This window comes from Lepus europaeus, chromosome 13 (genome assembly GCF_033115175.1).
Source record: "Lepus europaeus isolate LE1 chromosome 13, mLepTim1.pri, whole genome shotgun sequence".
Classification (NCBI taxonomy): Eukaryota; Metazoa; Chordata; class Mammalia; order Lagomorpha; family Leporidae; genus Lepus; species Lepus europaeus.
Genome location: NC_084839.1, coordinates 23,407,409 through 23,421,761, shown reverse-complemented (window position 1 = coordinate 23,421,761; position 14,353 = coordinate 23,407,409). Strand labels below are relative to the sequence as shown.

The 14,353-nt window shown below is 52.3% G+C and overlaps 1 protein-coding gene across 3 annotated transcripts in view; it reads left to right on the top strand.

The window, feature by feature from the left end:
• The first annotated feature begins 2,975 nt into the window (after positions 1–2,975).
• Positions 2,976–14,353, top strand: part of OTOF (otoferlin) — an 83,194-nt gene continuing 71,816 nt past the window's right edge. For all 3 annotated transcript variants that reach the window (XM_062210154.1, XM_062210156.1, XM_062210155.1), the window contains exon 1: positions 2,976–3,054. In XM_062210154.1, the coding sequence (XP_062066138.1) occupies positions 2,976–3,054 (79 nt within the window). The remainder of the gene's footprint in view (positions 3,055–14,353) is intronic.

Genomic DNA, 14,353 nt, shown 5'->3' with positions numbered 1-14,353 from the left:
GAGGTCAGACAGGGACAAGGGCCAGCGTCACGGTTGGACTGTGTCAACGACAGCTGAGAATAATGGGGGCACTAGCAAGTGCACAGGCGGCGGCGGCTGCTTCCACCACCAGGATTCTTCCAGACTCTCCCTGATGGTTAACAATGGAAGGGGGCAGCCACAGGCTCCCGAGGGGCGCAAGCGGCAGACCCAGTGAGGCCTGGAGGGGGAAGGAGCCACAGGTAAGGGGGCTGCAAGCCCAGGGAAGGCCCCTCTGCCCCTGCTGTCGCATCCACGCAAACCTTGGTTTTCTGGGTTCTGCCTGGGAACAGTTCTGCAGCAGGAAAAGCATCCCTAGAGGTTGCTGAAAGAGCGTCCCCCTGTGCCCCGCTGGTGGCGGCTGGTGGCACTCCCTGCGTGTGCCTGTCTGGATTCTCACCCGTCTGCCTCCTCCTGCTGGGATCTGAGGCTGTGTCACTGGTGCTGGGAGAAATCCTCCAAGTGCTGCTTGCATCGGTTCTGTGATGGGGCTTCATGAGGTTCAAGGAAAGCATCACTACGAAAAAGAGCCATGCACGGATTCCCTTATGTGTGCCGCAAAATGAACTTATCTTGTGATTCAATTTTTTCACAAACTTTCTGAAGTCCTCGTGTATATAAAAGTTACCAAAACAGGTAATAGACGGGAAAAAGGAAATTTAAAAATGAGACCTGGGTTAGGTTACAAGAGGGTCAGCGGACTCAGCTGAGTGGAATTGCTACCGTCTTACAGATTTGCAAACAGGTTCTGCACGCTCCATGCCTTGCCTGGATTGTTCAAGATGCACACGTCCCGTCCCGAGAGGTCTCAGGAAATCCATTCCCTTTGGAGAGAGGTGCGGAGGATGGAGGAAGAGGTAGAGCCTTCTTGGTAAGTGCCACCAAACCTTACAAACACAAACCGCCTGCTGATGGAAAACGCTAATGAACTTAATGTTTTTTTCAAAAGAAACATTAAACATATGTTTTCTTTAAAGCCAGGCATTCACTTTTTCCAGTAAATAAAAGATTCTAAAATATTCTATTTATTTGAAAGGTAGAGTTACAGGGAGAAGGAAAGAGATGAAGAGAGATCTTCCATCTTCTGGGTCACTCACCAAATGGCTACAACAGCAGGGGCTGGAGCAGGCTGAAGCCAGGAGCCTGGAGCATCGGCTGGTCTCCCACGTGGGTGCAGGGGCCTGGGGACTTGGGCCATCTTCTGCTGCTTTTCCAGGGGCTTTAGCAGGGAGCTGGATCCGAAGTGGTACAGCCAGTACTTGAACCGGCATTCATAGGGGGTGCCGGCATCATAGGCAGTGGCTTAAAGGGCCGATGTTGGTCCCCTAATATGTTCTTTAATTTGGGGTGGGTAGATAGGTGTACCAAAGCTGAGCAGGAATTGGAGGCAAAACAAGGGAGAAGGATAAAAGAGCATAAATAGAGAAACACCGGGCCAAGGGGCGAGGATACCTCAGAAAGAAGGGCGCAGGCTCTCGTGACAGCCGGTGGGGTCCCCGACTGCAGCACTCGGGGGCACAGCCTCTGGCTACCATGCTGTGAAAACCTAACATTTTGCTTTTTAAACCTCTAGCCTCTGCTTCAACTAGGTCATCGAGCTCGCACCCTCATCCGGTCAACATTATTCGGGCTCCCTCTTATGCACAAGATAGCCGTGAGACCTGGGGTGCAAGGGTGCTGTGCTCTAGGATCCTCCCTGGGTCAGCAGGAGGAGAGGCCAATGGACAGCCCCAGGATGCCATGACACGAGAGGACCAGGGGCAGCGCAGAGCAGGCCCTAACCAGCCCGGGGGCAGGTGCAGAAGCATCTATGTGTGGAGCTGAGCCTAGGCCGGGAGACAGGGGTGAGGTGGGGGCATTGCCCCAGGAACAAACGGCAGGAGCAAGGGCACACAGACTCCAGGGTCCGGGGCCCCATCCCCCAAGGCTGCTTTCCCTCTGAGCCTTTCTCCCTAGGGGGCCTTCCTGGGACGGAGGTGCTGCTGCAGAGAGGAGGGGCACGCGCCCTTGGTCACTGAAGTTCTGCCACAGACAGAATCCTCCTGCCCCGGCAGCTGGTGAAAGCAGGAGAGCGGGCATTCTGCTCTTGGGGGTCCGGGGGGAGCCAGACACCTGCTACAGCGCCTCCCCTGGCGGCTCCCCACAGTGTAGTGCCCTGGCTCTCTAAGCACGGCACCTCTGCTACCTGCATAGCCTGGCATCCCGGCCATGCGCAGCCTCATCCGGGACCCCTGAGACTTAGACCCGGGGAGCCCAGTGGGGACAGGTGGGCAAGCACGCTCCCTTCTTCTTATGTCTGACAGGCCCTGGATTTCTACGTAGCACAGTGTGACCCGCCCAGGGCCAGGATCCCTGAGCCTGTGACCAACCTGCCTGTGCAGGAGGTGGTGTGGGTCACCCCCCCAAACAGCAATGCAACAATCTGCCTTCCTGTGTACACCAACCAGGAAATTTCTTATCCCCATGCAAGCGAGTGCCCCAGCCCCTTGCCCACCCCTCCCATGCTCATGCCCACCGGCATCTGTCTGCTCTTAGTGACACAGCTTGCTGAGCCCGACTGAGGGGTGGGCAGAAGCCTCCACTCCCGGAGCTGCACGAAGACACCCAAAGCTGGACAGGGCTTTATCTGGGAGCCAGCGGCTGCTGAATAATGAATTCCGGCTCGGTCTGTGTGCTCCCAGGCTGCGCGCTGGTGCACCACACACACACACACACACACACGCTGGGCTGACAACTTGGAGGGGCGGGAGCTGACAGGGCTGGAGGCTCCGTGAGTCGCTGGAAGGAGCAGCTTGCTCGGTTGCCTTGGTCTCTGTGGGCAGCGTCGCAGGGGGCGCTGGAGGAGGAGGAGGAGGAGGAGGCTGCGGTGAGGCGGGAGAGGCAGGCGTGAGAGCCGCTCCACCAGCTTGCGTTTCCCGGCTGCTCCCTCCTGGCAGTGCCGGGCTCGCCACGCCAGCATGGCCCTGCTGGTCCACCTCCAGACGGTCTCGGAGCTGCGGGGCAGGGGCGACCGGATCGCCAAAGTGACTTTCCGAGGTACGGATGGCCCTGTCTTTAGGGGGACCCCAGCCCTCAGCTGGGCCAGCCCAGGCTCTGGAGGCTGGCAGGGCTGAGGCAGGGCTGGGAGGAAGGATGGAAAAGTTCTCCTAGGGCTGGGGCGCTGGGGCTCTTCCTGGGTGGCCGACTGCGCCTGGCGGGACTGGCCGCTGTGATTCCCTGAGATTCAGGGTTCCCTGTGTGTCCCTGTCTGGCTGGCATTCGCCAGCGTGCCGGTGCCCTGCAGTGTGTGGAAGGCAGCCCTGTACTCCCTCTCCTCTTTATCCCCCTCCCACAGGCACGGAGTGGGATGAGGCTGCACCTGGACGCCCCGAGCTGCCAGAAACCAAGGCAGCCCGGAGCTCTCTGGGCCCAGCACGAGGAGGTTCTGGGCAAGGACCCTGCCTCTCCTGTGTCTGTTCTCTTCCTGTCCTCCTACTCGGGAGTTGAGTGGCCATCTATTAGCTCTCCTGTTGTGCCAGGGCTGGGGGCAGGAAGCCACCAGGAACCCACGCCTGCCGGGCCAGGAGGACGAGTGGGCAGAGAAATAGGACAAGTGGGTGGTCAGAGAGGAGGGGGACAGTTGCAGCATGCAAGCCCCCCATCAGTACCCTAACCCAGGCTAGGGGCCAGAAATCACAGAGGGAGTCCATGAGGAGGCAACAGTCAGCAGGAAGAAGGTGAGGAGGTGAGGACTTGGCAGGCAGAGGGAGCAGTGTGCCCAAGGCTGGGAGAGGAGCACCCACTTTCCAGATGCAGGGCCCAGGCTGGCCACGTGGCTGCAGCCGGTTGTTCACAGAGACAGGCAGGATGGAGGTGACAGCGGTGTTTCTGCCGGCCAGGGGAAGGCAGGCAGGAGGGCTGGGCATGGCCACTGGCTCCTTCTCACCCCGGCCCAAAGGCTGCTTCCTCTGCAGCATGCTGGAGTTGGTGGTGCACCTGCCAGCCGTGCTGGCTTTAGAACAGAGCACATCCTTCCCTGTGTGTAGCGTGGCCCTCTGCTCAGCAGGTAGCTCGCGTCCGGCTGTGCAGCTCTGCACTGCTGAGCGGCCATGGGCCAGCCCATGCGGCCGGAGGCAGAGAAACCCAGGCCAGGTGTACGCAGACCCACATAGTGTTCGTGGAGGGGCTGAGGCACAGCGTCCCAGCTTGTAGGACTCATCCTGGTTGCTCAATCTTGCAAGCACTGTTGGTGAGACCCTGGCTGTGACACATTCCCTATTCCTCGGAGCACTGAGCCTGGCCCTCCAGCCCAGGTGGACCACACAGGGGCTAGCCTACTGGCCGCCACGGCTCAAGGTGCCTGGAGACAGAGCTCCTGGGGCAGAATGGTAGCAGCACACAGCTTTCTCTAGCAGGTATCACGGCCAGGCATCTGCTGCATCCAGCAGTGGACAGTTCCAGGTGCCCCCAAAGACCAAGACTGACAGCAACTGAGAGGGAACCGGCCCACTCTAGAATGTCCCACAGCATCTCCTGACACATATCACTGCTGGTGTCTGAGCAGGTGCCCTGCAGGAAGGAAGGGGACGGGGAAGCAGACAGCAGCCTTCAGACGGTGGCTAACGGCTCCGTTCATGGGGAGGAGGGAGTCGCTTGTGCTGGCTCTTGGACAGGCGGGTTCAGGAGCAGTGAGTGGGGACGGGGATGCTGCAGCCATTCTGGGTGCGGGACGGACAAAGCCAGGGGCCAGAGGAGGGGACCACAGTCCAGGACAGCGGCTGGGAGTGGAGGCTGCAGCCAAGGGGCCAGGCGCTGCCTGGGCTGGGAAGGGGCTGGGGGCGAGAGGCCCACCCGGCTCAGACTGCAGGTTAGCTTTATGTTCCCCAGTGAAATGGAGGCCCTCTTCCTGTTGGTAACAAATAGGACTTTCATCTGGAAACTTCTCTGCCATCTGTGAGGCTATGCAGGTGGAGGGGATGCTTACTTGTAACCCCTGCCTCCACCCGTCTTCCCAGCACCACCGCTGGGGGCAGCCTCTGTGCCCGGAGCCCCAGGCGATGGATGTCCCCTCCCCTGCCACGCAGGGCCGCTGCACACCCACGCATGAGGCAGGCACAGCTCACGGAAGAGTCCCCCGGCTTCTCCTGCTTTGAGGGGAGGTGTGTGTGCCCCCGCCCTGGGGATGACACCGTCTGTGCCACAAAAGCCCTCAGGGAAACGCTGTTGGAGCAGGTGGCCTGGCCACGGCGCCCACGGCCACCTCAAGGTCCACGGAAGACCACACCTCTCCCCACTGCTGCCAGCCGCGGCTCTGATCCTCCTTAGTGTTTATTGTAGCTTTTTGGAATAAAAAATCTCAAACCCATAGGAGCGTGGGGAGACCATAACAATAACCTGGCATTCTCCCTTGGATTCATGGTCGCTTGCGCCCACCTCCCATCCTAGCCCCTCTCTGAACACTCAGTGCGTCGCTGTAAGAGACAAAGACTCAATGAGTGTCCCCCAAAACATCATCATCCCCAAAAGGCTTGTCACACTTCCCCATACCGTCAAATAGTCAGTCAGTGGTCAAACTCCCATTGTCCCATCAATGTCATTTTTCTTTTTACAATATATTAAAAGCTTCATTGCTTGGTGTTCTATACCTCAAGTATTTATTTAAAATTCATTCATTCACTCAGGCAATAAATGTTCTAGGCACACTTCCAGGCCCTGGGGTGGGGTGGTGAGCAGAGAGTGAGGCAGGCGTGGTCCAGTGCTGGGGAAGAGACCCCCGGCGCAGTCGGGCTGAGTGCAGGCTGTTAGGGGCAGTGGGTGGCCCAGGGCAGGGGCTCAGAGACCAGGTCAGACAGCTGCCCCAGAGGGTGAGCCAGAGTGAGCTGGAGGAGGCCTCCATGGGAAAGGAGGCAGGAGCCAACCGCCCGCAGCCCCAGGGCCAGGCGGGAGTGGGCAGGGCCCAGGGAGGAGTCTGTCCTGAGCAGAGGGCGGGGCTAGCAAGTATGCTGGCCCTTGAGGAGTCATAGGATTTGGGCAGGGACAAAACCCACGACAGGCCCCACCCCCAGGAGGAGGGGCTAAGACTGAGGTTACTAAAAACAAAAAGCAATTCAAATCAATTGGCAATCTACAAAAAGAGTTAAAGATTTTAAAAGCTATTATTAAAATTGATGTATTGGTCTATTATGCTATATTATATGTGTGTACATATTGTATGTCCACATGGGGAAATTTTATTAAGAGTCTTATTTTAAATGGCTTATAGATAAGATTGTCCATAAATTTAAGCTGCTAAAATCAATCAAAGATACATTTTAATTTGTGGGACCTGAATCTGTGTATCATATGTTTTAGACTTGTTGGTAGAAAGAAACTAAAAACATTTTAGATGGTTGTGCTTAAGTTTACTGGCTAAACAAACTATACCATGTTAGATATTTAAGAGGTGTTTTCAAATACATGATTCTTAAAATTTATAGAAGGCATTGGACCTTCTGGTAAATGTTTTCTTAAGTTGTTATCTAATGGTTGAAACGGTTTGCTAAGTATTCATGTGATATTGCTATTGTCAGCAAGCGATCTAGGACTTGCTCCCTCATTTCTCTATTCTAAGCCCAACTTGTTCTTTCATTTCTCTATTCTCTTCAAGGTAGGAAACTAATTCTATTATGAAGGAATCTGTAGGATGCACAATTTAATCTTTAGACCTTATAAAAGAGATGGCTAACATTTTTCTGCAATAGCATAGCCAAAATAAGAACTCAAATAATAATCTCATAGCTAGATTCACTTCGCCATCAGCGAAGTATACAGTAAGTAGAAAAAACCTCCCTTTCAGACCAAAGGGAAAGAAAGTTTTAAAGTGAGAATATAATTTTCCTCATGGGCATTGTCTACCTTAGAAAAACTACTACAGAACATGCCTGTGACTATAGACTTGTAGTTCAGGCCACCGAAGATTAGAGATGGGAAACGGGCACTCCCTTGACTTGCATCCTCTGGTCTGCTTTAACACAAACCAGGAGGAAAAGAAAGCTCGGCATCAGAAGCAATGGGTGGCAGGCCTATTAATGGCTGATCTGTACAGTGATCTGCCCTCAAGGAGACCCAACAGGCCAGTCCACTGCAGTGGCTTTCAATGTGGTAAGCCTGGGCTTCAGCAGAAGTCAGCTTGTGAAGAGCCCTGGCAGCTCTGCCAAGAGTTGGATCACTGGTAATGGACCTGCCCTGGAGTCGAAGGATGCCCAGGTCAGAGCCACAGATCTTATTGGCTCTAAGCTGAAAAGCCCTTCACTCAGCCCAACTTCCAAAGTGACCACTGCAGCTGAGGGGATGGTCAAGTAGGGTCAGCAACATTGCAGGCAGAACTGTAAATTTCTTGTTAGAGATGCCACCTGCCTTTACCTGGCCAGCTCTCCTCCCAGGCCAGCCAAGTAATGAAAGTCAACAGAGTGCCTTCCCCTAGGAGGTTCACACCTCCCTTAGGATATACCCCATGTGAAGAGATAGATAGGTCTGGGCCTCTGAATTTACAAGGCCTAAAGCCCACCAGATTATTATCAAGCCCCTTCTATCAGGTTCTATTTGCCTCTCAATCAGAAAACGTAATTGTAGCTTAGACAGCACCTTTCTTAGCTCCTCTAATAATGACTCTGTCCTTTGTTCTAGGCCCTGTCTAGTGCACTTGGGCCTCATTCCTTTGTAATCATAACCTCTACTCTACCACCAATGGCTCTACTCCCAACCTGTGTGTACTGATGGTCCTCTTCCCCACTTAATGCTGTATAATTGTTCAAACCTGGTAAATGCCACTCTTAGGATCATTGGTTACTATCCTCACTCTGTCTTTTATGACCTTGTCTAAATATGATCAGAGTCGGTGAACTTGGAAGGCTTCCATAGCCTTGGCAACTCATGACGACAGCCTAGGATGGTTACTGGCGCCATAAACTAGAGTGTCAATTTGTTGGGTCAACAACAGGAGCCACTGTGCACTTGCTCCTCATGTGGGATCTCTGTCCTTAATGTGCTGTACATTGTGATTTAATGCTATAACTAGTACTCAAACAGTATGTTTCACTTTGTGTTTCTATGTGGGTGCAAACTGTTGAAATCTTTATACTAAATTGATCTTCTGTATATAAAGAGAATTGAAAATGAATCTTGATGCAAATGGAAGGGGAGAGGGAGCGGGAGGGGGGAGGGTTGTGGGTGGGAGGGAAGTTATTGGGGGGGGGAAGCCATTGTAATCCATAAGCTGTACACTGGAAATTTATATTCATTAAATAAAAGTTAAAAAAAAAATTAAAAAAAAAATAAAAAAAATAAAAACCCACGACAGGCCCCACCCCCAGGAGGAGGGGCTAAGACTGGCAGAGTTGCAGTGGGATGCAGGTGCCTGGGGGTTAGGGAACAGGGGTGGGGCCGGGAGGCTGGAACGTGGAGGGAGGCACACAGTGGAATTTGAACTTTGCTTTGTGAGGGAATGGGAGGCCCGAGGTTCTCTACGCTCTGCTCCGGCTTGGCCAGAACATTCTAGAAGTCAGGGCTCCAGGAAGTGGGCCCAGGGAAGAAGCTGGGGTCACAATCAGGCAGGGTCTGTGGGGGTGGTGGATGGGAATGACTTGGCGTTCAGAGTGGGGAGGCAGCACTGGGATTTGGGGGAGCGAGCAAGAAGGGAGGACAAGGAGCTCTGAACAAGAGGAGCCTGAATGGTGGCGCTGGGGGACCACTGAGGACCCAGGGTGTTAGCAGCTGGGGGCAGGGCCTTAGCTGATCCTCCCGCCAGTTGCCAACACCCTGAATTCTCCCAGACCTGGAGGTGTGCAGTGACAGCATCTGGGGCCATCGCCGTGCAGGTGGGCAGCTCCTCTGGCTACTTTCCCAGGGCCGGCACCCTGTGCCTGGCTCAGAGCAAACCTGAAACAGAAGCGCGCAAAGGCCACAGCCTGCAGCTGGGGCGGGAGCCGCCGGGCTGTTGGCATCAGGGGTCCCATGGCAGTTCAGGGTCTGAGCAGCGCCAGGCGGTGACCGTTTCTCTAGCCCACAGTTTCAGGGAAGTCTCTTGACAGCAGTTTCTGTATTGCGTTTTTCAAAGAAGGACTCCCGTGTCCTATAGAAGGTCCATTTTCATTCACTGGCTTCTTATTTTAAAGCCAGCTTGGAAGATCAAGTCAGAACAGCAGTGTGTAGAAGCAGGGTGTAGAAGCAGGCACACACCCACCCTGCCTCATTCTAGTCCCACTCCTGGCACAGAACGGGGGCTCTGCACAGCCTGTGAGTCACTAGGGCCCCAAGCTTCTCCATCTGTCCCGGTGACAAGGGGACGCAGGGCCCAGCCACTGCTGAGTATGTGGCTGGCACCATCCGGGGCTCTGAGGGAAACACCACGCTGCTCCTCAGCCTGGTGCCTGGATCCAGGAAGCGGCATCCAGAACTGTCCGCCATTTCCAAGGCCAAGTCAGAGCTCACGTGGGCACCGGGAGAAGGCGGGGCTGAGCGGAGCCAGGGTGTCCAAGCCCCGCCCCGTCCCACTCAGCTGCAGCTTCTATGGAGTGGGGGGCAGCCAAGGAGGAGGTGGAAATGATGTTTGAACCCGATTTGTGGAAAATAAAGGGTGAGAAGTAGAAGGGACCTAGGTACAGAGCTGAGAGACAGGGGACCGGCCAGGGCGGCCTCCCCTTGCGGGAGGCCCAGGTGCTCCCTAGTCCCCCACATCTGGCTCTGCGAATTGATGCTGATTTTCAGCGTGCTGTTTAAGGAACTCCAGAAATAGCTGCTTTCTTGAATGGAATTTCTTCACTCGACTGCCATCAACTGCCTAAGACGTGTTCCTTACGGGGGGAAAGTGCTTAGGAGAGAAAATCCTTAGGGGTAAGGGAGGTTGGACAACGCTGTAGGCCACCGTGGCCCAAAGGGCACCTGTAGAGTATTACACCCCCAAACTGAAAACACGTCTGTATCCTTCTTAAACCCACGTGGAACACTCACTGGGCAGGATAGACCGTAGGCTGGGCAGTTAAACAAGCCTCAATATGTCTCAAACAACCGGCATCCCACAGAGCACGTTGTCTCGTCACAGTGGAATCCAACTGGAAATCAATAAGATAACTTAGAACTTTAATAATGCATGGGCAAAGAAGAAAACAAAAACCATTTCTAACAGCGATAATGAAAACGCAGCCTATCAACATTGATAGTTTTAAATACTTACAGCAGAAATGAGTAAAATCTGAGATCCAGGTTCTGGCTCTAAGAAGCTATCAAAAGATATGCAAATTAAACCCAGATCTTAAAACCTTTTGCTAAATGGAAGACGCTAGACACAAAAGATCACATAGTTTATGACTTTGTTTCTACGAAATGTCCAGAATAGGCAATCCGTAGATGAATGGAGGTCAGGGGCCGGAGGGAGAGGAGAAGAGGGAGTGGATGCTAACGGGGGTGGGGTCTCCTTCTGGGGTGATGGAACGTTCTGGAATTAGGTGGTTGTGGTGATTACACAATCTCAGGAATACACTAAAAGCTACTTGAATGGTATATTTTTTAGAGAGTGAGAGGGCCAGCGTTGTGGCTTAGTGACTGAAACTGCCGCCTGCATTGCCGGCATCCCCCGTGGCCGCCAGTTTGAGTCCCGTTTGCTCCACTTCTGATCAAGCTCCCCGTCAATATGCTTGGGGAAAGCAACAGAGGATGGCCCAAGTGCTTGGGCCTTGCACTCACTTGGGAGACCCAGAGGAGGCTCCTGCCTCCTGGTTTCAGATTGGCCCAGCTCCGGCCATTGTGGCCATTTGGAAAGTGAATCAGTAGGTGGAAGACCTCTCTCTCTTTCTCACTCTCTCTCTCTCAAAAAGTGAGTTTTATAAGAATTATTTTTCAATAAATAAAAATTACTTCAATTTCCCCCTGCAAAAAAAAAAAAAAAAAACCTCAAGAATAATACAAGAAATAGAAAACAGGCTATAGAGAAAAATTAACAAAGCCAAAAGTTGGTTCTTTGAAAAAAAATGCTGTAGCAGATAAGACTGATCAAAGAAAAAAAGCAAAAGCCAGAAAACACAAATTACCAATGTCAGGAGAGGAAGGAATATCATTGCATTAAAAAGAAAACAGGGGACTATTACAAATAACTTTACCCTGTAAATTCTACAACTCAGATGAAATGGAGAAATCTTTTGAGAAGCAACCTGTCAAAACTGACACAAAAAGAAATGGAAAATCTGAAGAGCCAAATTTCCTCTCTTATTTTTAAGATCGAGTTATTTATTTGAAAGGTAGAGAGAAAGAGAAAGGAAGAGGGAGTGGGGGAAGGGAGGGAGAGAGAGAAAGAGAAAGAGTGGGGGAGAGAGAGAGAAAAAGAGGGAGAGGGAGGGAGAGAGGTCTTCTACCTGCTGCTTTACTCTCAGATGACTGCAACAGCCAGGTCTGGGCCAAGCTGTTGCCACAAGCCAGGAACTCTGCTGGGTCTCCCACATAGGGTGGGAAATCTGAAATGTAGAAATCTATTATGTTCATGGACTGAAAGGTGCCACCTCTCCACAAGTTCTACAGACTGAATACAACACCAATAAAGGTCACAGCAGGCTACATTTGAGTAATCAAAAACTATTTAAAAATACATACAGACATACAAAGGATCCGGCATAGCCAAGCCTTGAAAGTGGAGACGCAGGCTGGAGGGTCTACACCATTTAATGATGATTTACTGTGAAGTTACAGGACTCAAGACAGCACGGCACTGACCTGGGAACTGATATGTAGACCTACAGAACAGACTACAGTTCCCAGAAACAGACCCCATACATACACAATCAATTAGACTTGTCCATCAAGGTGTTAGATACCTAGAAAAGCTGTTTATGGGGGGCTTTCAAACTCCTATCTCACACCGCTCAGAGAAGTTAATTCAAGGCAGATTATAGGACTAAACCTAGAAAAATAAGTTTCTAGGAGATCATATGGAATATCTTTGTTATAGTCTTAGATTGGTCAAAGATTTCTTAAAGAAAATATGAAAAAAACATTAAACTGAAGAAGTAAATTTCGCCAAAAATTGACAAATAAGATTTCCTAAAATAACTCTTAGTTTTCAAAAAAGGCGGGCAAGAATGGGAACAGGGGAGTCACACACAGGGTGAACATAACCACACTTAGCTGATGAAGGGCTTTAGCCACAATATATAAAGAACACCTACAAATCCATAAGAAAAAGACAAATGATCACATTTTCTAAATAGGGGGGAAAAAACTTGGATAGTCACTTCACAGCATCAGATAACAACCAGCCAACAAACACGGGAAATGTGGTCGCCTTCATAAGTCATCAGGAAAGAGACAACGAAAATGACCACGAGGGCGCATGTCGCAAGCCCTAACACGGCCGAAACACTGAAGTGTGAAGCCAACAAGCAAATGTTGATGGGGAGGGGGAGCCGCTGAAGCTGTGTTTGTGTTGCTCAGGGGACTGTGAACGGAACAAGCACTCCGGAACACGTCTTCACCCGCGGCCCAGCAGTTCTGCCCTGAGGGTTTCCCCAGGAGAGCTGGAATTGTGCGGTCACAGAAAGCCGCTGACAAGAACGCGCAGCAGCTGTCTGCGTTAGGAGCTCCACCCCGGGAGCAACCGAGGAGTGCGGCAGGAGAGTGGATCGGCAACCGCAGTGCCTTCCCGCAGCAGAGGGGCCCACAACAACACAAACAACCACACCGCGCTCAGTCCTCGTCTCCGTGGCTCGGCGCCCCCAGACCCAAGCAACTGAGGAGCAAAAATACCTGGAAGCAAAACAATTGTATCTACTAAACTGTTTCCTTATCATGATGTCCCCACTATTCACCCAGCATTAATATGATGCTGGGTACTGTAAGAAATCTGGAGATGGTTTAAAGCATACAGGAGGATATGCATGGGTTATGCGCAAATATTCATGCTATAAAATTTTATGCAAGGAACTTGAGCATCCCAGGACTTCGGTCACAGCAGAGAACTGGTTCCAGGACCACCTGCAGATCCCAAGGGACATCTGCATTGATATACACAACAGTATGGATGAATCACTGAACATGACGTTGATCAAAATAAGGCGAGCACCCAAAACGCGCATTGTGTGGGATACCATTTTCAGGAAGGCTGCGGCATCGTCAGACGCTGATCTTTGGTGTTAGAAAGCAGAGCAGTGGTTTCCAGGGCAGCGACCAGGAGCTGGCTGGAAGAGGGCACGAGGGGACATTCTGGGGATGAATACGTTCTACATCTTCACGAGGTGGCGGTTACACAACGGCATGCATATGTTGAAGCTCGCTCAATTGTTCCCTGAAGACCTGTGAATATAAATTGTGTCTATGTAGTTAAAAATAGAAGAGATTACCATACCTAAAGCTGCAAAAATAGTCTATAAAATGGGGGAGATGGGGTTGGCACTGTGGCACAGTGGGTTAAAGCCCTGGCCTGAAGCGCCAGCATCCTCTATTGGCGCCAGTTCTAGTCCCGGCTGCTCCTCTTCCGATCCAGCTCTCTGCTATGGCCTGGGAAAGCAGTAGAAGATGGCCCAAGTCCTTGGGCCCCTGCACCCATGTGGGAGACCCAGAAGAAGCTCCCGACTCCTGGCTTCAGATCGGCGCAGCTCTGGCCGTTGCCGCCATTTGGGGAGTGAACCAGTGGATGGAAGACCTCTCTCTCTCTCTCTCTCTCTCTGCCTCTCTCTGTAACTCTGTCTTTCAAATAAATAAAATAAATCTTAAAAAAAAAAGGGGGAGAAAATATTTCCAATTACATTATGTGATTGATTCATAATGGAGAAGGCCCTTTCGATACGTTGTATGTAACTCAGAATTCTAAAGGGATGACGGGACTGGTTAGTAGAATGGTAACAGGTGTTTCTTCTGAGTAACGAACCACGCACCCAGCGCCACTCTAAACATCATCACTTTCTACATTTGATGGATAAGGAAACCGAGGCAAAGAAAGCCCAACAGCTTCTTCAACGGCACACGGCTTGCAAGTGTCGAGCTGGGGTCTGAACTCAGGCACTCCGTACCGTGTCCCCGTGACTGCACAGACGTGGCGTCCCTTTCAGAAACAGTCTCCTGCTGACCCTCGGAAGACCCAGGCCACCTGCTGGTGTCGGAGGATGGCTGCTGCCCTGCCGACAATGACTCTGAGCCCCCCGAGGGCTGGAGAGCCAGCTGCAGGGCTCCCAGCCAGGGAGCCACGGCACAGGGCCCACAGCTGCGTGTGGTGATGCCCGGTTCGGTTTCCTAAGGTTCAGTGAGAGCAGTGAGCCTTCCAGTTGGACAGGCTGAGCCCAGCCGGGGAGAAGGAAAAAACAACAGGGCTGCATTCTGAGGGCCACTGCGTGGAGGA